This window comes from Gopherus evgoodei, chromosome 8 (genome assembly GCF_007399415.2).
Source record: "Gopherus evgoodei ecotype Sinaloan lineage chromosome 8, rGopEvg1_v1.p, whole genome shotgun sequence".
NCBI lineage: Eukaryota > Metazoa > Chordata > Testudines > Testudinidae > Gopherus > Gopherus evgoodei.
The window spans coordinates 74,342,817-74,370,096 of NC_044329.1; the positions used below are offsets into that span (position 1 = coordinate 74,342,817).

General features: G+C 39.9%; 1 protein-coding gene across 3 annotated transcripts in view; it reads right to left on the reverse strand.

Moving 5' to 3' along the window:
• SLC30A7 (solute carrier family 30 member 7) overlaps nucleotides 1-27,280 on the reverse strand; it is a 58,976-nt gene that overhangs the window by 25,769 nt on the left and 5,927 nt on the right. For 2 of the 3 annotated variants that reach the window (XM_030572439.1, XM_030572438.1), the window contains exons 3-8: nucleotides 18,095-18,208; nucleotides 12,615-12,702; nucleotides 10,805-10,931; nucleotides 9,740-9,895; nucleotides 8,375-8,425; nucleotides 5,585-5,720 (exon numbers count right to left, since the gene is read on the reverse strand). In XM_030572439.1, coding sequence (XP_030428299.1) covers nucleotides 5,585-5,720; nucleotides 8,375-8,425; nucleotides 9,740-9,895; nucleotides 10,805-10,931; nucleotides 12,615-12,702; nucleotides 18,095-18,208 — 672 coding nt within the window. Of the gene's footprint in view, nucleotides 1-5,584; nucleotides 5,721-8,374; nucleotides 8,426-9,739; nucleotides 9,896-10,804; nucleotides 10,932-12,614; nucleotides 12,703-18,094; nucleotides 18,209-22,480; nucleotides 22,569-27,280 lie in introns of all 3 variants that reach the window. The other variant, XM_030572440.1, reaches the window with a different exon arrangement.

The window sequence follows — 27,280 nt, forward strand, 5'->3', positions numbered from 1 at the left end:
CGGCGAAGCTGGTCTCCTTTCCCGGTTTGCTCTCTCGGTCCCGGCACCCCGAGCAAGCAGGTCTCCTTCCCTGCGGTTTGCTGGGTGGCTCCGGGACCGAGAGAGCAAACCGCGGCGTTCCCGGTTTGCTCTCTCGGTCCCGGAACCCCGAGCAAGCAGGTCTCCTTCCCTGCGGTTTGCTGGGTGGCTCCGGGACCGAGAGAGCAAACCGGGAAAGGAAACCAGCTTGATTACCAGAGGCTTCCTCCTTCCACGGAGGTCAAGAAAAGCGCTGGTAACTGTCTACATTGGATTACCAGCGCTGGATCACCAGCGCTGGATCCTCTACACCCGAGACAAAACGGGAGTACGGCCAGCGCTGCAAACAGGGAGTTGCAGCGCTGGTGGTGCCCTGCAGATGTGTACACCTTCAAAGTTGCAGCGCTGTAACTCCCTCACCAGCGCTGCAACTTTCTGATGTAGACAAGCCCTGTGTGAATGAGGAATGTATGCATCAGGAAAAGACAAGGTGTGAAGGCCATTGTTACAGCCAGAGTTAAGGGACAGCTGTTAAACTGTCTGGCATCTCAGAGTGGATACATGCTTCGCAGTGTAAGAATGCACCATCCCCAGTGAACCAACCACCACCTCAGGACCACGCAGAGTCAATTTTTTTGACTCCAGAAGAAGACGTAGAGGAACAGCCTGCAATAACTTACAATCTACGCTCTCGTAAGGGTTGCCAGAAGCAGATGACTACATAAAGCAAGGCTCAAGAAGAAGCAGTAGTGAGCTTAGTGCCTGCTGCCTGGTGGACATAAAACTGACTGCAGTTCCCTCAGTTGAGGTTGTCAGAACCAGAAGGGCCCTGCCTCCAACATGCGCCTCTGGTGGTGCCTGTTCTTCGGCTGCTGGTATCTTAAGGTCTGGGGAGTCCACAATGACAATTCTTTTATCCAGCAGCAAGTGTGGATAGCTCAGACCCTTATTATTTCTAAATGCTGGATCTGCAGCCACATCCCAGCCCATTCTCAAACTGGTGTTCCTGTCCTGGCTATCCCACTCAATTCCCCAGACCTCACTGGAGGACCTTGTCCGTTTAACACAATATGGAACAGTCATGACACCTGGAAGAGGCTATTGGCAGTTCCTTTATCCCACTTGGGGGAGCAATACACCAGGCAAAAAAAAAAAGGCTCCTAAGTAGTTAAATAATGGCAAATAAAACCAGAGAAAGTTTAAGAGCCCTGGCCAAAGAAACAGGGGCGATCGAACAGGTGGCCCTCCAGAACCATCAGGCATTGGACATAGTGCTGGTGACCAAAGGAGGGACCTGTGCTCTCACTGGAAAACAATGTTGTATGTTTATACAATACCAATGAGGTAATAGATCGCTATAGCCACTTAGAACAAATCACATATCTTCCTCATGAAGAGCTGAGTTCTTTATGGAAGTGGCTAAGTAACCTGTTCAATTTCTCTGGCATAGGAAACTGGTTGTTTCAGGGAGCCCTAACTATCCTGTTCGGAATCTTAGTGATTTTTGTATGCTTTCAGTTAATCTCCTGTTGTATCCAGAATTGTGTCACCCAGATGGCTGCCCCAAAACAGAGTGCTAATATGATGATTTTGAATATCACTGATGAACAAAGAGATAAGGAACGGTTAATTTGTGGAACCCAGTAATTGTTGGTCATGGCGTGCGCTTGACTAAAAGGAGGGATTGTGAAAGTAGAATGAATTATATTGTGAAAATAGAAAGGATTAAAGAAATGTTGTCTGTATCTTTAAGCAAAGATGTTGGAATGCTGCAACCAGGTGTCAGGAATACAGACATTAACATAGAACAATTGCACCGTTTAAGGGCAATTGGTGAAGCATTAGCCTTAGATCGATACAGTTAGTAAGGAAATAGGATATGCATGCTGTGCCCCAGGTGAATTTTACTGTTTTGGTATCTTTGTCCCTTTGTCTAATTCCCGCTCTTTTATCTGTATAAATAAGACTGTTTGAGCCTTGCATGGGCGCTCACATATTCTGAATGTTATTGGCAGAGCGCTGTGCTAATAAAACAGAGTGGTCTGACAAATTGTGAGTCCTGATTCTAACTTTGACACCCTTTACAGAAACCGTATTGACTATTGCTCAACAGTTTATGTTTTTCTATGTGTCTGACAATTTTATTCTTAACTATTGTTTCGACTAATTTGCCCGGTACCGACGTTAGACTTACCAGTCTGTAATTGCCGGGATCATCTCTAGAACTCTCTTTAAATATTGGCGTTACATTAGCTAACTTCCAGTCATTGGGTACCGAAGCCAATTTAAAGGACAGGTTACAAACCTTAGTTAATAGTTTCGCAACTTCACATTTGAGTTCTTTCAGAACTCTTGGGTGAATGCCATCTGATCCCGGTGATTTGTTAATGTTGAGTTTATCAATTAATTCCAAAACCTCCTCTAGTGACACTTTAATCTGTGACAGTTCCTCAGATTTGTCACCTACAAAAGCCAGCTCAGGTTTGGGAATCTGCCTAACATCCTCAGCCGTGAAGTCTGAAGCAAAGAATCCATTTAGTTTCTCCGCAATGACTTTATCGTCTTTAAGCGCTCCTTTTGTATTTTGATTGTCAAGGGGCCCCAGTGGTTGTTCAGCAGGCTTCCTGCTTCTGATATACTTAAACATTTTGTTATTACCTTTGGAGTTTTTGGCTAGCCATTCTTCAAACTCCTCTTTGGCTTTTCTTATTGCACTCTTGCACTACATCAGAGGTGGCCAAACTTACTGACCCTCCAAGCCACATACCACAATCTTTAGAAGTTTGAGAGTCAGGGCACACCTGCCAAAGCCCCGAGCCCTGGCTGGTGCACCCTGCAGGGCTAAAGCCCCGAGACCCTCCTCCCCGCTGGACAGAAGCCCCTACCTCACTACTCCACTGCAAGGCCAAGGTCCTGAGCTCCCTCCACCCCCCCACCCCCACCTCAGTCTGGTAGGTGGAGAATGGGGGGCTTGTAAGCCACACTTTAATGGTAAAAGAGACATGTGGCTTGCGAGCCAGTTTGGCAACCCTGTACTAGATGCTGAACACCTAGTTAGACGTGGTTAAGGTTATGATTTAGTCACGGATTCCATGACTTTACCGGATCTCTGTGACTTCTTTGGCTTCAGCAGTCAGTGGCTGAAGCCAGGGCTGGAGGTGGAACTGTACACCCCCGCCCTGTGACAAGGGCAGGAGCTGTGGCTGTGCCCCCTCCCCTCAGCTGCAGCTGGCATTGGAGCTGGGACTGCATGCCCCTGTCTTGCAGCTGTGGACAGCTCTGGAGCAGGGGCTGTGCACCCACACTGTGGTTGCGGCTGCTGGAGCCAGGGCTGCCCTCCACCCCCAATTCAGGGGCTTGGCATGTCCCTCCCCACACACACACCATGAGACTCCAGCTGTCATTACTCCCACCCTACCTAACCCTGTCCCCTGGTTATTTTTAGTAAAAGTCACAGACAGGTCATGGGCAATAAACAAAAATTCATGGGAGCCCATAACCTGTCTGTCACGGTTATCATGAAATCTTAACCTTAGACATGGTCCCTGCCCCAAAAGAGCTTAGTCATTTGAAACCAGATGCAAATGTGTGAAACAAAATGAAGCAAAAGATTATACAGTTACATAGAAGGGAGAAAGTAAAGTTGACCTTTCTCCCTTAAAAAAAATAAATCAGATCAGTTATTCTTTACTGAACACAACCTAGCCATCATTGAATGGCTGATTTCTTGTAGTCATGATTGCAGAGGCAAGTCTTGAGGAGAAGATAATGGCCTTACAGATTAATTCAGGAAGAGACCACCACACATCTCATTGACTAGGTCCTCAGAAAAAGCACCAGCAGTTCGGTTTCCAACTTCTGATTTATCATAATATGAAAAGACATTTAATCTGCCCCTGCTGCAACAGGCTAGGCAGGCTGAGACTGAAACACAAGCTGCTTTATACCAAGGACATAGCCAATTAGTGACCAACTGGGCAGTGCAAAGACCCCAGAATGATCCTCGGCGAATTTACACAGAATCCTGGGCAGGCAGAGTAACATTTAAAGGAGCCTCTGATGAAGACCAACAAGACCCTGCCAACTGCTCCATTTTTTTCCTGTCTAGGCATGTCGTCACCTGGAACAGGTCTCTAGCCCTTTCATCACATGCTACAACAGCCTGGAAATTCTCTTATCTAAATATGACACGCTATTCCTATGTCCACAACATAAAGTGATATAACCTCTACTAAAGTAGCAGCAAATATCTTCCAATGTCCAAACAATGTCATTTATTGTCCCCCCCATTCCCATTCCACTTAAATGGTATTTTTTGCTTTGCTTAGCACCTTGCACAAAAGTTAACCCCATGCATTAGTCTCCACAGGATTGGACCTTAAAAACAGAATACTAATCTACAAAAATCACAGCATTCCACTAAGCTATCACTTTTGCTGTATCTTTTTCCTATTGGTCACCTTGAATTTTCTTAGTTATATTATATTTTAGCAGTTTCATTTGTACAATTGCTTAGTTAAACATATCAAATTTAGCTAGTGTTGATAAAAGGAGAAAATACTAAGTATACTGTTATAATGTCTGCGTATTGCATGAGTATTAATAAATGCAGTCAAAATATAATAGTTTATTAAAATGTACTATTATAAATTGTTCTAGGCATCCCTGAAGAGTTAATGCTTAAAATGACTATCCATAATTCTCGAAGATACCAAAGGAGAGTCACATCAAACTGCCTCCAAATACTGCCATGTATTACCATATATGGTAACAGTACCCAAGTACAGCTGCAGCCATTCAAATACTGGATAACACCTGCCTGTTAAACCGTAGCAATGCTCTGTTATAGTAGTTGTCTGAAACTGAAATACTCTACCCTTTACCATCATTGAAGAAATTACCAGAAGAGTGCCACTGAAAACTCTGGTTTCAATGAAACTTCTATTCACAATAATTTCAGTAAACAATAATGGGGAAACATATGGCAGTTCACCATCTTCTACTACTGTATGCCTCAACATGGGAACCACCTTTTAAATGACCTAGCATATGCTATTTAAAAAAGAGTATCCACAAAGCCTCAGAATATAAATACAAAGGATCAAGCAACATTCTCTGATGAGCATGGAAATTTAATTCAGCAAGGTTCAGGCCATATCTTGTACCAGCAAGCTGGACCCCACTATACTGAGCTATTCTGCTCCATTTACTAGTACAGTACATCAGCTTACATTAGCATGTACAATGCAAGGGGAGAGAAGTATTTTACAACACAGATCAGAACAAAATCTTTGCAGTGCTAGGACAATAAAGCAAAAATATGCAGATAGCGACTGCTGAAAACGATCAAGATGATTCAAGCAAGAAAAACCAGAATAGGTACAAAGAATGGAAAAAAACAGCAAAGAGAGGAAACTGTTTATTTTTAGAGCAAAAGAGTCAACACTGTCAAGAATCAACATTGTAATTTTGTTTTTAAAACAGACCTACCTCTGTTTTTAGGCTTGTGATTACAAACATTGGTCACTAAATGTTTTACTATTTAGTCATTTGTATCAACACTTACCTTATTCCTATCAGTAGAGCTATAAGCATTGAACAGATAGGATCTGCTATCATTAGACCATAGTTCTGCATCAGTATAGCTGATATGATTACACCAACACTTCCAAGAGTGTCTGCAACAATGTGTAAAAATACACCTACAAAAGAGCATTAAAAAAAAATCAACACATTTAAAAACTAAAGGCCCTTAAAAAAGTTGGTGGAAACATTTTGATGAGAACTCTTAAAAATCAGACAACAAAATGAACTGTGCTTGCAAATTTGGTGTTGATTTAAAGGGCTTCCTGTAAGTCAGCACAGAATTAGGACCTATACCTTGAAGAGTAGCTATGGCATTCAGAGAAACTCTTTTTCATCAGCAACAGAGAGTCCTGTGGCACCTTATAGACTAACAGATGTATTGGAACATAAGCTTCCGTGGGTGAATACCCACTTTGTCAGACGCATGTCATTTTTAATGTGACCATGCTATGGAATATTCTTGACTACCACCGTCAACTGAACCGGTGACTAAATGTCAGAATACGTTTAACCAGTCAGAAGTCCTTCATGCAATGGCTAGGCCATAATACAACTGATGAGTTAAATCTTTACCCCCATAAAGCAACATTTCTACTAGAGGAGATAAAAAAAGTTTTGCCAGCAGGAGCTCTGCAAGATTTGTGTTTTACAAGTTACATATTACTGTCAATACAAATTAAAAATATTTCTTGCATTAGTAAGTTATGATTTTATGTGAGAAAATATAGCTTTAGATTAAAACAGTTGAGAACCAATTCTTTGTAGCCCGCCAAAGATAAGCCTGTGGAGCTCTCTGCTGGCAATTATTGGTACAGTCACAGTTCATCAACTGCTGTTAAAATAAGTAATTGTTCACAGCTTGAAGTATTTCACCCACAACCCATAAATCTAGCCAGATTAAAAAAATAAAAAGATTTGTATTTGATTAAGTAAAACATTTTCAACAGAATTAAAATCAATTCAAGCTAGTATTTAAATTGCTTGCATAAGGAAACAAACACAAAACACACAGCAACTTCAATATCTTTACTGGGAGTTTTAATTAAAATTTTTCTGTCAAAATAAGAAAGGTAAGATAATTGCATTAGTGTTCATTTCACAATGCATTGTTTGCACAACAAGCAGGAAGATGGCTTCCAAGGTATGTAAAATATTTTAAATAATCATCCAGTATCACTAAGTTTTATTCATTAAGATAAAACAGGTAAGAAAACCTTGAATAATCAGTCTTGTTAAACTCACATGTCATTCTACTAATTAATATCTTATGTTAAGACTAGCAGGCCAGAAATTTGCCTTAAAGAATTTTTTTAAAATTCTTGTTATACATTTGCTTCCGAAACACAGCCATTCACAAACACTTTAACGTGCCTGTGCAGAGAGAGAGAGAAATTTAAAGTAATATGTATGGTGGAAGAGATCAGATAAGACTATTGTCATGCACACGATATATCTGACAACTATAGGATAACCCTGAGCCACAAAAGTATCCGATAAGAGATACCATAAGTATACATTGCTTTATGTCAAGTACAACGCAAGGAAATAAAGTTACATATCACATGCTGACTTCAGTGTGGTTGGTCAGGCCAATGGTGATTAAATAACCAATTTTAAAATAATTGTCTCTCTTATCATTCTTGTTTAAGCTGCCCACAGGCAACCAAATGTCCCCTTTGGAGCTCATGTATTGCTGTGCATCATCAACAGCCAGACAAGACCGAGGATGGTGGCAGGTATCAGAAAGCCTTTGTGCATGCCCTCCATAGGGATCTGGCAGCCCTTGGGAAAGAGTAAAAGCACCATTTTCTCAGGGTGATAGAGCACAAGTGGAAAACTAAGTAAATGAGGCCAAAGGCAGTGGGGCTGCAGAGAGGGGCCCAGACAGTGAAGCTGCACAGCCACTGAGTTTCCTTCTACTCTCCCTGAACAGACTTTAGCAGCTGCCAGGAGGTAACCTTAGCAGACTTCCCCAAATCCCCTCAATTACTAGGGATCATTCTGAGAGGAGGGGTAGAGGTAAAGAGATGACTGTGGCTCCTGCGCAGCAGCAGACAAAACCATGTAATGGACAGCAGAGGCAACCCATGAGTTACTGCAGTATAGCTCACAGAAAGCCGGAGAGCGCAAAGTACTAAGGCAGCTTTGTTGTCAGCCCCTACCTAGCCTGCCCAGCAGCTCCTCATTTCCCTCCTCACCTTTCCATTTATTTGGAGGCGGAAGAACACAACACCTTCCTGCACTGACGCTAAGACTGCAAGATGCTCGTGGAGACATGGGTATAGAGATGTTCTCTACCAGCCCCAATCCCTATCCCCAATATTACATTATAAGAAAAGAATTGATCCAGGTGTCCAGAATGAGCTGAGTTACTGCGGGGAGGGGGGGCTGTTTTAACTAGACAAGATGGTTATTCACTCCGCATATTCTCACTTTCCTGAAAGGTGAAGTTAAGTACTGCAATCCTCAACCCTTTAAAGTCTGAGATATTGGTCAAAGCTTTTCAAATGTGTTCCAGTATGATATTACTTACTATTTCATTACTTTCCAGAGCATGTATTGCTCGTAGGAGATAGGCACTGCAAATACAGCAATTAAGTCACTTGTATAAACTTTTCACATTGAATTTCTGAAGAAAATAAACCAGACCTTAACACAACTTTCTGTTCATTATTAATACTTTAACAAAGAACACCACTGAATTTATAGCCAGCATCTAAACCAGTCTATTATCGAAACTAACAATCCACTATGGTTATTCTTGTCATACCTTCTAAAATCTGTCTGTTGGATCCTGCAGCCCCTTCAAGCGAGTGATCATCTGTAGAGACAAATATTGGCATGTTAAGCCAAATGCAATGTATTCTTCTAAACTTATCAATTCTGTTAAGCTTCAGAAAGGAAAACTACTTTGAGTGGACTAAAGGTTATTCATGATGACTAGTCATAACTGGCTAGAAAATTTAGTATCTGCTATATCAGAATGAAGGTAAAGAGCAAGCTGGAATTTCAAGATGGGGGAGGGGAAGAAGTGACAGGGAAGCCTGTGTGTGTATGTATGAGTGTATATTTTACACATACACACTATACTCCTGTTTATCCAAAACCCCATTATCCAAATCTCTGCAGTATCTAAACCCTTTCATTGTCCTTCAGCATGAGACTTGTGCAGCTAAAGGTACGTACTACATGCTGGGGGACAAGGAGGGAATTTGGATAATGAGGAGGTTCGAATAACAGAGCACAGACCCTCCGCAAGGATTGCAAGGAGGATGATGACGACGACGACGAGCAGGAGCCACTGCTGCCCTCGGTTAAGGAGAGGCCACCTTGCTACTGCACGGTTCCTGTAGCAGTACAGGGAGCTCTCTGCAGCCCAACTGCGGCTTGAGCGAGCGGGGCTGTGGCAAGACCGCTCCTTGTGCAGCCTGGGGACAAGGAAGGGGTCTGGACAAAGCACAGGTTGAGATAATAGGGTTTTGAATAAATGTGAATGCACATGTGCATAAAATGTACTTTAAAATGCCAATCCCTGACGGCACAAAGTGTAGGGGATTGCAGTGGAGGCTGCAGTCTTGGCAAGGAAAAGCAGAAGCTATACTTTGAACCTTTGCTTACACACGTGAATACTTAGGTGGATACATCTTTTGGGATGTAACCAAGCTGTATGCATAGCTAAACCAATATAACAGGTATAATTTTTATTCAAGTAATATGAACTACATGACATAATTCAAGCTGGTTTTGTTAAGGGTTTTCTGAAAAGCTGATACCTTTAAGTTTTCCTCTACTCAAACAAGTTTACAGTTAAAGTTCTATATTTACTACTACAAGTACTAGTATAATTCATAAGTATTAGATTAGTTCTCATTATTGCAATGCTGAATTTACTACAAAGCTTACAATGAAACAACAACAATTATATGCTTAAAAAAAAAGCAGCATTGATTTGGATGTACCACTAGATGCATTAGGTGAATAAGAACATGTCTCTAACATTCTCTTTTAGAAACATTTCTTCCATATGTGCTGGCTAAAGCAAGCTGCCAGCATCTTCTCATCTATCCACAAAGATCTGTGCCAGTAAAAAACTTAATCTCTGGTACATGGCCTTTGTTTTCAAACAGACACTTACCATGACAATACTCCTGATTGTGCGAGTGTCCCTTCCCATGACTGTGATCGTGAGAATGTCCATGGCCATGTTTGGATTCATGGCTGTGACCGTGACCTCCGTGACTGTGTCCATGGCTGAGAACACCATTAAATAGAGAATGACTGTGCTCATGCCCTATAAATAAATATAATTGTCAGAATACTGTGTATGTGAATATAAAGAAAAGTATGCTTACAGTCATTTCTAAAGTACTAATATCTACCTACTCCACAAGGAAAATAAGATTTTTTTTTCCATGTAGGTCAGGCAAAAAAAAAAACTAACACACATAATTCAAAATCTAAATTAATCCAAGTTATGTTGCTTCATAAAATATTTACTGAACTTGAACAAGAAAGTCAAAATACTTTGTTACTTCTTTTTGAGCCAAGCCATTTTTGCATGACTGTAACACATACTTCCAGCTCCATGTGATGAAAGTGGCCATACTTTCCTGCTGTGTTTATACTATGATTTTTTAAAAAAGCAATCACATTAAAAAGTGTGTAAAATACTTACACTACTTCCAGCTGTCAGGATGAGTTACAGTTCACAGACTACATTAGAAGATCTGATGTCAGCAAAAAGGCAGAGCAATATTTAACAGATATTTGTGCGTATAAATCTTGCATTTAATTTGAAAAACAATGCTGAATAATTGCAAGAACTACAGAAAGATTTTCTTCTTAGATTTAAGATTTTTGTTCAGCTATTCTCCTGTAAAATGCTCCACCTAAGGCCATTTCAGTTTCCTATTTAAAGAGAAAAATCTTTTGTATAAATGAAGATTCTTGCAAGTCTTTTCCAATAAACTACAAGTTCCAGATAGTATATTAATATTTTTTTGGTTTCCAATTATTGGGAGTTCAAGAAGAAGGAAAAATGGACACTATCTTAGTAATACTGAAAAAGTCAAGGCTGTACATGACTCATTAGGCTTGCCACTGAAAGACACACAACATGCAGACCCTGGTTAGAGGGCTAATTGCAACTGAACACAAATTGCCAAAAAGGAAAGGATAACGAGAATTACAACTGTCATACCAGAGCCATGTGAGTGTCCGTGGCCTCCATGTTGAAAAACAAATATTCCTATAAGATTCACAAGGAATCCTAATATAGACACAGGAAGAAGTCTTTCATGATGCACGTCAGGAGGCTCCAATGCTCTCTACAAAAAGAAGCAAGTTTAGTGCATCATTTATAATCCTACCACACAATCAGAAACAACTCCAGAAAATAGAGTATTACATATCTGATCTGATGCAGGAGTTTTCTGATACAATATCCAAATAAAAAGATTAATAATAATGAATTAGGAATGCTGGTATTTTAGAAGAATTACAAAAACTTAAAAAACCTCAATACCTATATTTCTCCTTGTTTGGAAGTCAGTCATCAAATATTTTGTACGTCTCTTTTCAAATGGTATTAGAGCTACATTTCACTATCATCTTCTTCATTATATTCTGTTATGGTATTATTCAGCTCAAAACGATACTAAGACATTTTAGTTCTCAGTTATATTGGGACTACGTAAAATTATTTCTCAGTCTGAAGAACACCTCTTTTCTCTCAACAGGTGAGTTAAGAGGAGCAGCTGAGCATCTATTTTCTTGGAGTTTTAATTACCCCTAAATCCTACATTAAAAACTGAAACAAGTTTACCAGAACCTATTAAGGACATCAGTAAAACACTCTGGAATTACTTTTCTGTAGTTAGCAATGCTTTCCCTGACACTGTTTAATCCTGTAAGCATCTCTAACAGACTAGGAAAAGGGCTAAAAAGGGAAGAAGTACTTCCTCATCTAGCATGTGAATGGGTGGGAACGAACCAATGCTCCAAAACTGGACCGCCTATTACCAGAGGTCAGTATAAAAAGATGAGGCCCCCAGCACGGGCCAGGGGAGCACTAACGAAAAACCTACTCCCACATTCCCAGCAAAAAAGGCAAACTGCCATTTTACCAGAGTACTGCTCTGAGGCCTCCTGGTGGTCTCCCTACTTCATAGCAGGCTTTGGGTTAGTATTTTTTCTGGCTAGCTTTTGTAGTCTTGAAGTTTTCCAAAGCATTTATGTGACTTACGAGTTTACGTCTCATTAATTTTCCATTAACTAAGTCACTTGTGAAAATGAGACTTCCTGCTTTTGAAAGTTTTACCTTTTGTTAGTATCAAACAAATAAACTACCTGTCAATAGAACAGAAATCTAAGAACACATACCTGTAAGTGTTCAGATTGTTACTATGTGACATTTATTCAAGATGTCTTCCGGGCAAAAATTAACACTACCTCCTAATAGCATAAAAGCCAGTTTCTCTGCTCGCTCATTTTTCTTCACAACACTGATCAACACTACTGCTGCTGTTTGAAAATCTTATCCCTTTCTTTCCTTCTGACAGAAGTCTAATCCTAACTTCTTACTTAGAATGCATTGTCTACATAAACTGCTCATATGGCTTCCTTTCGTTTTCTAGCCTTATTTTTCCTCTAATAATGAAAAAGAAGTCATTCCATGGAATACTATACTGGCTGTGTCAGAAAAGGGTAGATCTGACAGAAGTCAGCATCATTCATGCAATCAAAATACATTATTCTGAAAGCTAATACAGACACTGAAAAATTGGATATTTATACATGTACATCCAACACTGACTTCAAGCTGATCTTCTCTATTCTGTTCAGATGACAAGTTTAATTGGTTGTGAATATGACTACTCATCATCCATTACAGTAACGCTTAAGTTGTCCTCTCCACTTAAATATACACTCCTAAAGAAAAATGCAGCTTCTGCAAAGGTAAACATTTTTTCATGGGAGATTTATTGACTGCAATTGACCTCAGAACATACCTCAACAGCTTCAGAGAAAATGAAGAATGCTGTGAAGATCAGAAACAGACCATTTACAAAACCAGCCAGTACCTCTGCTCGAACATACCTAGAATCAAATCAGCAATGCCCAGAGTTAACTCTTCTTTTCATAAACTGAATGTCCAGAAGCATTTAGAGTTTTTAATTTCAATGTATCAGCGGCAGAATGGTACCATGCACTGGACTATAGTTTATTCTTTCCCTCCTATTGTAGCTATGTAGAAAGGAATTTTTTAAAATGAAAGACTGATGGGGAGTTTCAAATGTCAACCAACCTGATTTTTATTGGCTTTGATATAAAATACAGTAAATTATTTTCCACACTGCAGCAAACACTTTTCAGATGATCTCAAAGTGTATTACATATGGAGGAGAGAATCCTCATATTATAGATGAGGAAAATGGCACAATATTAAGTGCCCCGGACAGGTCTCTCATAAAGCCACCAGTAGAGTGGGGACTAGAATTGATGTCTCTTGACTCCAGTCCACTGATATAAACACTATAATAGGCTGCTTGCCATTCACTAGTTTACTGTTTTTCAGATATCAGATCTGTATGAAAGAAATGGTTACTTACCTTGTGGTAAGTGTTTGAGATGTTCTGCGCATGTGGAACCTACTTATGGTGCAGCAGCACCTCTTGCACAGGTGTTCTGAAGTTCAAATAACAGTGTCCGGTAAGGGTCATGCATATATCCTTCATGCCCATATGCCCCCCATCACAACTTGTTCTCTCTCAGTTCCTTCACTGCCCAGAGTCTCAAGAGGAGTCTCCAAGCAGTGAAGATGGGGGATGGGTCATGGGAGTCATACGCACAGAACCTCTTGAAGAACAGTTTACCACAAAGTAACAGCTTCTTCTTCATGTTTCTGCACATGTAGCTCCTAGTGACAGTAATCAACTAGCAGTTCAGTGAATTAGGCAGTGAGAGCTAGGAGTTAATCTTCCAAGCTGATACCAGGGAGAGTAGTGGTTGGTCAGTGGGCAGAGAACCATGTTACTGCTCTACAAATTTCAATGACTGCATCTCTGCTGAATCATGCTGCCAAGGTAGCTTGAGTAGAACTAGCAGTAACTTGACTTGGTATCTGTAATTTATGTATGACATAATGGATAATCTTGATTTAACCCATCTAGATAATCTCCAAGAGGAGGTTGCTCTGCCTTTATATGCACTGCCATATTCTTTAAGAAGTCTAGAAGATTTTCTGAACAAACTTGTCTTACTAAGATAGTAATAATGTACTTTCTGAGATCTGGAGATGAGTGAGGCCATGGAAAAAAAACTGACCAAAGTGTATATACTGATTAATATGAAGGTCCGATACAATCTTAGGGATAAACTTAGGGTGATGTTGCATGGTCTCCCTCTCTGCATGGAACATTAGACAGTGTCTGGACTGATCTTACTCTATATGCAGAAGTTCACGGGAGAGTAACAATAAATTCTATGAATTGGGATGGAATCAACTGAGATTTTCAGTCCTAACTCTGAGAATAGGCCCTGAATCCATTTTACTGAGTTGGAGCCCTGCTGGCTAATTTGCCTCGGATTAACCAACTGTCAAGGTGTGGGTACACAAATACCTTGACAATGTAAATGAGTGGTTACCACCACCAGACACTTTATGAAGATTCAAGGTGCAGCTGAGAAACCAAATGAGATGACCCTGAACTGATAATGTTCCTTCAGTATTGTAGTGAAGAAAAGCTTTGGTGCAACAGATATACCACCGCATAAAAGTGTGTGTCTTGTAAGCTGAGAGTACTGAATCAGTGCATGGGATCTAATGACATAGGCCAGAGTCAGCATACAAAACTTTGGATTGGCCATATTAATGTTGAGGAGCCTGAGAGCTACTAAAGATTACCCCTCCCCCTTTCCCTTGGTATCAAAAAGTAAAGGGAACAAAATCCTTTTCCTCTGAGGTGAAGCACCACTGGCTCTACAGCATGCAGCTCCAATAGAGACTATCTTTTGGTACACAAGACTCACGTGAGGCTAGTCCCTGAAAAGGGGTGGGGAGAAGGTATGGCATACCATGGCAAAACCATAGGTCATACCTTGTAGAATAACCTGCAATCCCCAACAGTCTGATGTTATTACAGTCTAGGCATCCTTGTGTTGTTTTCTGCTTTAGGAACCTCTGTCCCTTTCTAAACTGATTTAGCTGTTTCTGATGGTGCGAGGATGCAGTTGATTGAAATCTCTGTCAAGAGGTATTCTAATATACTGTTATCTTTTAGAGTTGAAAGTATAAAGGCCAAAGGATCTAAGCATGGCCCAAAAATCTTTCAAAGGGCGCAGTGTGCCATTAAACAGGTCTTTTCCACCAAACAGTAAATCCTGTACCATAGTCTGCAGTTCTTTAGGTAGACCTGAGGCAGACAACCAGGAGTCTCTCATCATGGCAATTCCACTAATCAAGTCCTGGCATCTGTAAAGGTCTGCCTGGAGAGAGACACTAGAAATCCAGTGTCCCTCCGAGCAGATCAATTTAAACTCCTCCATTAAATCAGGAGGTAGTTTGTTGGAAAAATCTGCTGCCTTGTCCCACTGTATAGTTACTTCTAGCCAACAGAGCTAAATAGTTCACCATCCTGACCTGAACAGATGTTGAAGGGTAAACCTTGCAGCCAAAGGGACCTTTTTCTCATGACAGATCTGTAAGCTTGTTTGGCTCTAACTTATTGTTATGACTAACAATGATGATGGCAGCGAACACGAACAAAAATATTCAAACCCTTTAGGAAGGACTTGATACTTTCATTCTGCCCTTTTCAAAGTTGGAGTGATAGATGCTGGGGGCTTGCCCATAGTTCCTTGGCAGCAGCAAGAATCTCTATCAATTGGAAGAGCTATTCTGCTCTGAGCAGCTGGTAGCAAGATATCAAATAACATGCATGTCTTGTCCAAAAAGTTCCTTTGTAGCTGTTTCAGGATCATCCCACAGATGAGGTTTCATCTGGTGTAAGTATAGAGAGACATGTACGTAAAGAGTTATTGTGAATTTCTCCACACTCTTCCTCAAAGGATTTTTTGATTCCATATTTGGTTGAAGTACTGGCAGAGAACAGGGTTTTGATGGCTTTCTCAAGGAGATTCTTGGGAGACTCAAAGACTTGGTAGCCATGAATGAGGCGACCCAGGAGGCCAATAAGACTTAGCTGAAATTCACAGGCAATGGGTTTAAGGAGGCTGTCCCTAGGGAATGAAAGCTGATTCTTGCAATGGGTGTCTAAAGGTAAAGTCCTTAGGATAAACTATTTTATCCTAAAAAACTTAGCTCAAGGAGACAATGAAGGTGGATGAGGTTCTGGAGAATGGTCCCTACTGGGTGCTTGGGAAGAGTCACAGATGACAATGAAGAGTCTTCAGAGTGGGGAACTGCACTAGAAGGCATTGCTGAAGTATGAGGAGTAGACAATTTACCATGATTATAGCTCCCAGAATGTAGTGATATCTTCATGATCGGTATCCTGGGCTGTCCCAATAGTCTTCATTCCAGCTGAAAGAGGGGAATAAGCCAATAAAGGAGCATAACTCTGGAGTTACTCTAATGTCATTCATGTCCCTGAAATGGAGAGCTGAAAGCATCTCTGGCAGCACTTACGAGAAAGAGGAAGAGTCTGGTACCACTGCTGACATGTTCTTCTTGCCTGAAAATTATAGCATCAGCACTGCAACAGCCAATACCATACTAGTGGCTCCCTGAGCTGGTACTGAGGAGTTAGCATGCAAGTGCCCTGGTACAGTAGCCTCTGCTTGTACTGGGGTACGCTATGACTGCTGTTGCTGCTGCAATGACACTGAGGAAACCAATGCTGAAAAGTCAGTCCTTGATCTCTTTGGGCTGCTGAGGGAAGCTGGTTTGGCAGAGACACTTTCTTCCTTAGAGATATCGGCGCCAATGTGGTCTTGAGTAGTTCCCTCAGTACCGTGACTCTGCCTTTTTTCTTTTGCAGTATCAAAGAGGAGGACTGAAGCCTAACTGCAGGTTTGCCTACATGGTCCCTGAGCTTGTGGATAGCTGGACTGTTTGCCTGGTCAACTGGACAAGCTTTAGAGCTCTTCAAGGAGGAGTGATGCCTCTTAGGAGTTACAGAAGTCGACATTACCTCCCTAGTCTCTGGGGCACTGACAAACAGGGTCACTGCCTAAGCCTGAGAGTCCTTGAAGCTCTAGCATGTCAGTCTGATTGAGATCTAAGAGTTCTCCATTAGAAAGAGATTCAGTTTGTTTTCTCTAACTTTCTAGGGGCATTTTATAAAAGCTGTGCAGACATCTCCTCAAAATGTGCTATGAGGCCTCCCTGCTCCCCCCAAACAAAGATGACAAACTGCAGATGGGTACAACTTGAATCCTGGCAAGCAGGGGATCAAGTCTGAAACTGATACGGTAACTGACTAATCTTACTGACTGTACTAAGTAGCCAAGGACTAAATAACTAATACAATTTATTAGCCTTATAACTTTGTAACAGTAACAAACTATACTAACAGCGAAATCCTAACAAAATGTCCCCAGTCGCTGTCAAAAAGCAGTTAGAAGGAACTGACGAACGGGTCATGCTAACCCTTTATGCCCATGGAGGAGGAGCAGGGTGCAGTGTATTGGTGGGCATGAAGGGCTCCTGAGCAACCTCTATTGGAGAACTCCTATATAAGGGATGTTGCTGCACCTTAAGTGGGATTCATGTGGACAGGAACTAGAACAGAGCTTTTCTCAGTACTCTAAAATCTTTCCCACTAAGATCAGCCACTAAGGAGAAGAGTATTTTCATGCTGCAGGTAAACAGTTAGAGTCGAGTTTCAGATGGATAATTGTTCCAGCTAGAATGTGAGCAACAAGTTAATTTTCACTTAGGACCTCCACTGCTGTTTTAAACTACACAACCAGTGTTTCAACCACTCCATTTTTCACAAAAGCAAGCAGAATCAGCTTAGTGTGGTATGTAGTACTCCAATATAGGGAATATTCAAGTTAAGACTGGGGAAAAACAAAGACCAAAAAGAAAAGCTCTTTCAACTTTGGCTATCATCCAATATGGTGTCAGAAAAACACAATCAATAGCAGCTGAACAATATGCAATGTGACATTTTGGTTTGCAACATGATTTGTGTTTCCATTAATATCAGCCAGAAAACAGCTCTTGGAAGCGTCTTAAACTTCACCCCAGAAACATAATTCTGTAATTTTATGTATAATTATGCTATACTTCTGTAGGAGAGACACTTGGCTACTTATGTGCCAATCTGATGAAGTTCAAGTTTAGTTCAATAACCCCCCCCCCACTTTTTTTTTTTTAAATGAACAGTTAATTTCAATAGTTTCCCCAAAAATTTTCAACAGAAACTAGTAATGCTACACTTTCCTCAGGTATGGCAACAGGAAGTGCTACCTATGTACTTAGGAAAATATATTTTCTATGCTATAAGAAGCTAAAATTTCTTACCCATATGAGAAAGCATCATTTGATCTCCACTTTGAAATGACTGAAGCTGCTAATCCGGCCAGTAGAGCAGTACAGTCAAAGAACATATGAAAGGAATCTGATATTAGACCTAAACTGGAAAGGAGCAGAAATATTTCAGTTAGTTCCATAAGGCCATATAAGTTTGAAAATCAAAGTGCTTTTAACACATACCCCACCCTAGCAGTGCACACTCCTGTTATTTTTGTGTCCGAGACGAGACTACAAATACTCATTGCGAATTACTGAGCAACCTGCAGGTGGTGGGGCTATCTGAATCTGGCTTACCTATTACAGAACTCCCACATAATGCCCTTAAGCAGTGTTTTCCAAACTTTGGACGCCGCTTGTGTAGGAAAAGCCCCTGGCGGGGCACGCCGGTTTGTTTACCTGCCCCGTCCGCAGATTCGGCCGATCATGGCTCCCACTGGCCGCGGTTCGCTGCTCCAGGCCAATGGGAGCTGCTGGAAGCGGAGGGGGCCAAGGGACGTACTGGCCGCTGCTTCCAGCAGCTCCCATTGGCCTGGAGTGATAAACCGCAGTCACTGGGAGCCGTGATCGGCCAAACCTACGGACACGGCAGGTACACAAACCGGCCCGACCCACCAAGAGCTTTCCCTACACAAGTGGCGTCTCAAGTTTGGGAAACGCTGCCCTTAAGAAAAGTTAAGATGCTTTAAACAACACATGGAAAAAATTCTACTACTGGAAAACAAGGTTAGACTTTCTAAGTTTGTATACATAACATTTAGAAGCCAAAGTTAAAAGAGTCATTATATGCTAAAAATCCAACAGGGTTCCCTGTTTTTATCTCAATAATTTGATTATAGTCACTTAATTACAGGTAAAAAGATGCCTGCTTTTTTAAACTGCCAACCCAATCTAGAATTAAAAAATATATAAAAGAAAACGATCTGATTGTGCGTCATTTAGAATAAAGATATGGCAACAAACTTAATTCTCTCAATATAAGAGTCAGAAAAGAAGTCCACTTCCTTCCCCCCTTCAATAACTCCATTGATCCTATTGTGCTAATAGGAGAAAAATGTGTCAAGCAAAGCAAACACACGAATCATTACTATATTTAGTATTACTATTGTGGCAGTGCCTAAGAATTCTAAACAGAGAAGAGGGTACCACTGTAATCGATACGGTACAAAAGCCACCACAAAGACAATCCTTGCCACAGAAAGCTCACAATCTATGATATGCAACAGATGATTGACGTTCCAGATAATGGGAAGCAAGCAAGGGGGAGAGGACAACAAGACAGCAGAAACAGGTTCATTGGCACAGGCAGCATGGATAGACTAAAACCACTTTGATTTAAATGTCCAATTTTAATTATTAAATAAATCAGCAAGCAGGAAACCTTGACTTAAATTATAATTTTATTTTTGTTTGTACTCTAGTTCTTTAGGAAAAGATTCTCATTGGAAGATTCTCATTGGTTGAGAACAATTAAAATATTTATTTGCAACTAAATATCGCCTTTATATTTTATCTGGTACTTCTTTTTGCTAACCAGGAGGATACATTATACATTTATATAAGCAAATATAGCTTAATTTACATGTATTTAGATTCATAATATTTATACTTACTATGTTAGAAAGCGGTAACAGGCATTTCTTAGTGGTTAATTTTTACTTATTTGTCTCAAGCTCTATTTGGATGGAAGTGAACTACCATTTTAAAATGAATTTATTAGTTAAATAAAATATCTTAAATGTACTTGATAGGTAAGACAAATGTTTCAGAAAGATTTTAGATAAAAAGGTTTTGCATTTGAAATTAACTGATTTATCAAGCAAAGGAAGTATTATTTGTAGTTAGTGAATTGAACTGACGGTTTTGGGTCGTCATTTCCTCAAGATTTTAGAACTAATAGATTCTCATTCTCTCCGTTAGTTTTTATTCATAGGTTTATTCCATTTTTTCAGCTTCCACTTGGTTTCTTAACTTTGAATGAACAAGTCATTAAACTGAACTAGCTTAATAAACCAAAAAGAGAAAATATTTTCTCTGCACCTGCTGAAGAGGCTATTGCTGTCAGAAGCTGGTTTAATCACTTAGCCAGTGACTTCCACCAGTTTAGTGTTTGTCTCTCTTTGCTTAATTTTTTATTTAAATTACTTAATATATGATAGTTAATTTATGCCTTACCATAGGCTGCCATAATTTAAAAAATAAGCCTGTATTTAATTTGAATAAAAAAAAATCCCTTTCTTTTAGTCATCCATTTTTTAATCCAACTTGTAAGGATCCACAGGTCTACAACCCAGGTTTGCAGAGTCCTGGGTGACCCACACCTCCAGAGTACCACTGTGGAGTCAGGCAAAGAACCATCCATTTGTTACTGGACGGTTAGGCACCACAGAAAGTACCGCCCAAAGATGTCAGCGCAACTGAACCCCGTGGTTACCTGATTGGTGCACACTAACTATTTAAGCCTGGAAGCTGCTCCATGGAACCATCTGACCAACAGCGCAGACTCTGGCTTGCCACTGCTCCAGACATAGTCTTTTCTCCCCCATCTTACTCCTGACTCAGATCTGATCCTGGCTTGACCTTGCTATCTATTTTCCTGACTTCGCTTGGTAACCAGTCTCATCTCTTACTTTTGACTCCGACCCAGCAGACATCACTGGCACCACCACCTACACCCTGGCCATTATACAACCTGAGACAAGTTAGCAGTTCTACGTGGTTGACAGCATAACTAATGCCACAGGGCAGATGCACGGAGTAAAGTGACACTTATATTTAGTCATTTTTCAGAGTACAGATTTACTTTTAAGCTTGAACCAAAGGTGTGACATTGCTCCCAATACATTCAGACAGCACACAATCATTTCAGGCAATTTATTTCTTTAAATATGTATATTGGGTACTATGCACTATCAGGATAGCGTGGAAGGTGTGCACCATAAAATGGCATTCAAATGCCTCTCTACAGTGGCTACTAACGTCAGAAGCCACTGTGCATTACTGAACTGTGACAATACACAGTCTCCAGTAACTCAAGCAGCCAGTGTTCACAGAGGCGCTAACATAGCAGGGAACAGGCACAACAGTAGGGTAGATAGGGCGTGTTCATGTTAAAGACTTTTTATAAAATCTAGTAATTCAAAAGTGTTGTTTTCAGGGGTGGGGAAGAGAGGAATCCCAAATGACAACTCAAGCAGCCTGCAACTTCTTTTAAGTCTTTGCCTGGTCCCAAATTCATGACCAGTAAAGTGAGCCTAATGTATGCCATGCTGCCAGAAGCTGCAGTAGTGTGAAGCAGCAAGCTGGAAAGACTTGCAGCTCCTTTAGGAAGGAATATTGTATTTTTAACTCAGTGGTAACAGATATTCTCTAAAGGAGACAAACCAATATCAGCATCTGCTTCAAATCATAATTAATCTTTCATAGCAGCACCTGGACTAGGGTGAAATGAAACAGCACCCACTTCTTAATGCCATTCAGTGAACGCAATGGACTCCATTCAAATGTTGGGTTACACTCATTTGTAACATTACATTTAGAATAAGAAGGTAATTTTCTACAAGGCAATATATGTGCATACACCACACACATAATTAAGCACAGCTTTCTTTGTAAAGGCCAGATAACAGAAAGGTTACTTCTGTGGTTCTTTGAGGAAAAGTTACTTCTGCACTTTCACACGTCTGATGTACCTTCCAGTGTTGATGCCTGCACAAAAACAGTCAATGATGGGGGTCACATTAGTACCGTTTCACAGCGCTGAAGATTAGGAGCTAAGCTTACATGAAAATGCAGAGGCCATTTCAAAAACTGCCCCCACATGCAATTACAAAATATTTCAGGGTCAGAAAATGTTTTAAAATGGACTTGTGTGCTTTTGTTGATTTATGATGTATAACAGCCAGATTTATTTTAAAGTTTGTTTTTGTCTTTTTACCTATCAATAGAAAAATCTCTTCCTCTCTGGTTTCAGAGTAACAGCCGTGTTAGTCTGTATCCGCAAAAAGAACAAGTGTACTTGTGGCACATAAAGGACTAAAATTTATCTGAGCATAAGCTTTCGTGGGCTACAGCCCATTTCTTCAGGTGCATAGAAGACCCATTCTATGCATCTGAAGAAGTGGGTTGTAACCCAAGAAAGCTTATGCTCAAATACATTTATTAGTCTTTAAGGTGCCACAAGTACTCCTGCTCTATTCTCTGATTATGCTGCAAGACATCTGGGAGTTTCTAGAAATATTTTCTGTTATATTTAACACTAGTTTAAGGGGAAAGGGAGTTTAATATTCGGGCAAAGAAACCTTCTATTACATATTAATAATTAAGGTTAAATAGATGTTAACTAAAAAACAAATCCAGAATTTTAAGTAGCCTTACTTAAGGCTTCTCCTGAGAATGCTCAACTTTATCTTGGCTCTTGTGCGGTCCTCCAGTTAATCTTTAAGCACAGGCAGGACCTGAATTTCTAATGTAAAAAAAAGCAAACAAGCAATTTTATGAAGAGATCTTTCAGACCTTCTTTACCTTAAAAAAAAAAAAAAGTCAGCAACAAATGGCACAAACCACATTTTTCCCTTTAGCAGGTTACCTATACAAAAACTTTACTGTTTTCAATTAAACTATTTCAGACTCTAGAGCATATACTGTTTTGCTAGATATATGTGTGAACACTGGAATTTTCAAAAGCCCTAAGTGAGGTAGGTAATCAATTGCCTTTGTTTTTCAGTGAGGGCTAAACACCAAACTCATTTAGGCTTCTTTGAAAATCCCAGCCAAACATCAGATATAATTAAATTTAGATAATCTTGTAACATAGGAGCTTCTGTTTTACATCTTAGTAACCATTTAAGTGAGGAGTATAACATGAAATCTACTTATGCAAGTTTTGTTTCCTATTGCGAAACAAAATCATTAATTCCTTATTTTTAAAAAAATCCAATACAATGTATTGTAAAGCCACTATTTCACACTAATTAACTTTACAGTTCCTCTTCAATGAATTGATTTTAAAATACTGCTTTTGATTATAGGGTACATACTGAATATTTCTAGTTTGTCAAGAGAATTCCTTACTGTGTTTGACAAAAGGGACTAGAACTGCTACATTGATTGCCAGCACACCGCTAGGTAAGAAACTTGTCTTTCATTTTTTTCAGAAGTATATTTTTGTGAGCAAGGGGGCACTTTGGAACAATTTATGAACACACAAGAATTGATATCAAATTATTGCATTAGTACCTGAAAAAAAAATCCATCATATGCAGTTGGTTGGCATAGCAGCAAAAAGATTCTGAAGAGTGAGAAGTTGCAAATCTTTTCTTTTCAACGGACAGTACACCAGTTTAGCATTTTGCATAGCCAATGTCTCTCCTAACTGCTAAATTAAATTTATCCAAATATATTTAGATGCAATCCACTACATTTAGAAGCTAATCATAATTAGAAAGCTTTTGTAGTCATTACAAAGATTTTTTAACAGAATGATGCTATCAAGACTGCTAGCAGCATGGTGCCACTAATTCTTCCATCAAAGCACAAAGTAATTTGTCATGCTGTATAAAAAACAGCAATAGTATATGGCCTAAAAGGGGGTGTCATAAACAGATAGTTAAGGGTTAACAGAACAGGAGTACTTCATGTCTCTTTTGACTATAAAGGGTTAACAAGTTCAGTGAGCCTGGCTGTCACCTGACCAGAGGACCAATCAGGGGACAGGATACTTTCAAATCTTGAGGGAGGGACGTTTGTGTGTGTACTGTTAGCGTTTGGTTGTTGTTCACTTTGGGGGCTCAGAGAGACCAGACGTGCAACCAGGTTACTCTCCAATCTTTTTGATACAATCTCTTATAAGTCCAGAATAGTGAGTACTAGGTAGATAAGGCGAGTTAGGCTTATGTTTGTTTTCTTTATTTGCAAATGTGTATTTGGCTGGAAGGAGTTCACATGTGTATTTTGCTGAAAGGATTTTACTTTGTACTTGTATACTTAGGCTGGGAGGGTATTCCCAGTGTCTGTAGCTGAAAGACCCTGTAACATATTCCATCTTAAATTTACAAAGATAATTTTTACTGTTTTTTCTTTCTTTAATTAAAAGCTTTTCTTATTTAAGAACCTGATTAGTTTTTTTTTATTCTGGTGAGATCCCAGGGGACTGGGTCTGGATCCACCAGGGAACTGGTGGGGAGAAAGTAGGGAAGGGGGAGAGAAAGGTTAATTTCTCTCTGTGTTAGGATAACTTTCTCTCTCAGGGAGAGTCTGGGAGGGGAAGAGAGAAGCAGGGGGGAAGGTGAATTTTCCTCTCTGTTTTAAGATTCAAGGAGTTTGAATCACAGTGATCTTCCAGGGTAACCCAGGGAGGGGAAGTCTGGGAGAGGCAACGGTGAGGGAAAGGGTTTACTTTCCTTGTGTTAAGATCCAGAGGATCTGGGTCTTGGGGGTCCCCGGGCAAGGTTTTAGGGGGACCTGAGAGTGTACCAGGCACTGGAATTCCTGGTTGGTGGCAGCGCTACAAGTGCTAAGCTGGTAATTGAGCTTAGAAGAATTCATGCTGGTACCCCATCTTTTGGATGCTAAGGTTCAGAGTGGGGAATTATACCATGACAGGGGGGTTTCCACAGCTAGTCATAAAGAAGCATCCTTTAAATTCAGTGATATACTACAAGGAATATCACATTTTTGGAATCATAATCCAAAATCCCACAGCAAACGTTTGAACTTGTCTGTCATATGAAATCATAGCATTTTTCTTTGCTGCTAATTCTTACATATATTTAGCTTTTCCCATCAGCCATCAATTGTATAGGCAAATATCAGAATAGACTAAACAATTTCATTTGATGCCGCTATACCTGCAGTGACCACTGACAAGTAGACAAATTCAGTGTTATGGTAAAGTTTCAAGTAACTCTAATCTTGCACAATAACAGATTTTTTTGGGCAATGTTCAAGACCCATTTGCAAAAGAGAAGCAGAAGTAGTAGTAATATAGTTCTCAAACTCACTGGCAAAGCTCTACAATTACTACTATTTACATCCATTACCCTTTGGCTGCTGTAAACAGTTGTGGCCATAAGAAAGAAAACATCCAAGAGGGAAGGTATTTCCCTGTCTTCACATCTCACACATAGGTTAGTAGCATAAAGAATTCTTGCTTTTTTAGGGAACATAAACTAGCAGGTAAAGCATGAAGATGAAGAAACATCTTCACAAAACTGGGCCATATATGTGAAGACAGGCAAGGTAAGTGACCCGAAGCAGTGACAGTACAGGTACCATGGACAACAAAATCATTTTGGATGTGTAAAATGAGATATTATTCAAAATTTGTTTTCCAGCACTTAACATCTCTCTGAATTCTGCCATTCATTACAGTATGCAAACTGAATTCCCCCCAGTTTCCAAAAAAAATGGACACTGAACAAAAAGATAAGCAGCAACCAAGTGTTTTTTTTCACACTCAGTAAACCAAAAGTGTTCACATTCTCTGTATTCCCTTTTCACACCTCAGACCGCTATTGGGAAAATATGCATATCTGAAATACTTGTTACTCAGAAAAAAATTCTGGCAAAGAATTTTACTCAAAAAGGCAACACCTTCATTCTAGGAGATTAAAAACAGACATTTAGATATAAATAGGCATATGTCTATTTATTTAGACTGTGAAATGTAATTTGAATTTGGACTTATAAAAAGCTATCACAATAAGCATCATGTTACTAGTGATTTAAAAACGGATGCATTATTTCCATTGTTTCACATTACAGGTCATTCATACACAATGTTTTGTGCAATTAGTTATTGCTGCATTAGTGCTAGAGATTGCAAAAGTCAACTGGGAAACTGTCAAGCACTCAATACAGTCATAAATCCAGACGTTGAAGATAACAAGCTGTTGCATGGTATGCTAAGTGGCTCATCTCACCATGACATGTAACTAATACTTCATAAACTTCATTGGCGGCCTACTGGTTTCCAAATACAGTTCACAATGCTGGTTTTGGTCTAAAAAGCCCTAAATGGCATGGGATCCACCTATTTGAAAACTGTCACTTGATCACTGCTATTTTTAATTGTTCTCACTGCACTTTCCAGGTGAGATTTTTAACAACACTGTCAAGGTTCCTTCCCCACTCTGAACTTTAGGGTACAGATGTGGGGACCTGCATGGACACTTCTAAGCTTAATTACCATCTTAGATCTGGTATCGCTGCCACCATCCCCCAAGCACTACTTTTCCCTGGGTAGTTTTGAGGCACTTCACCAATTCCCTGGTGAACACAGATCCAAACCCCTTGGATCTTAAAACAAGGAGAAATTAACCATTCCCCTTCCTTTCCCCCACCAATCCCTGGTGAGTCCAGATCCAATCCTCTTGGATCTAAAAACAAGGAAAAATCAATCAGGTATTAATAAAAAGGCTTTTAATTAAAGAAAATAAAGGTAAAAGAAAACCCTCTGGGAGAGATTAGCATACCGGCTACTCTCACAGACAACAGATTCAAAACACAGAGGATGTTTACTCCCTGGGCACAAATTTAATGACCAAAAAAAAAAACCCAAATACCCAATTTGATTCTACCTCTAATTGCATAAGACAGGTTACAAAGAAATAAACATAAACCTATTTATTCCTTTCTAAAACTTACCACTCTGATAAGAGGCTGGTTCCTTGATCTTTTTCACTCCAGCTGAAACTCTAAACAAAGGAAAAACTTCCCTCCTTCCTTTTGAAACATCTTGTTCCCCCATTAGTTCCTCTGGTCAGGTGTTAGCTAGGCTAGGTGAACTTTTTAACCCTTTATAGGTAAAAGAGGCATTAACCCTTAACCGTCTGTTTATGACAAACACTCAGCACTAGTCTAACTTTAATGTTTTGGCAGAACATTACAGTCTGGCATAAATATTTTATTTGTTAAGCTTGCATAAAGATCAGACCTTCTAAGATAAAGATAAAGATGTTCTAAATGCAAATGCGTCTGATCTTTAGCACCTACCATCCTAAACCAATACCTGGTTTTCTAATCCTTTTAAATCTAAAACTATAACGTAGTACAAATTCAGACGCAGATATCTAATCACCCCACATGTGCTCACTTGTAAATTTACAGAAATTGTATTGCACATAAGATTCAGCTCATACCCTTACTCTTACTGTTGTCTTCTGCATTGTAAGATTT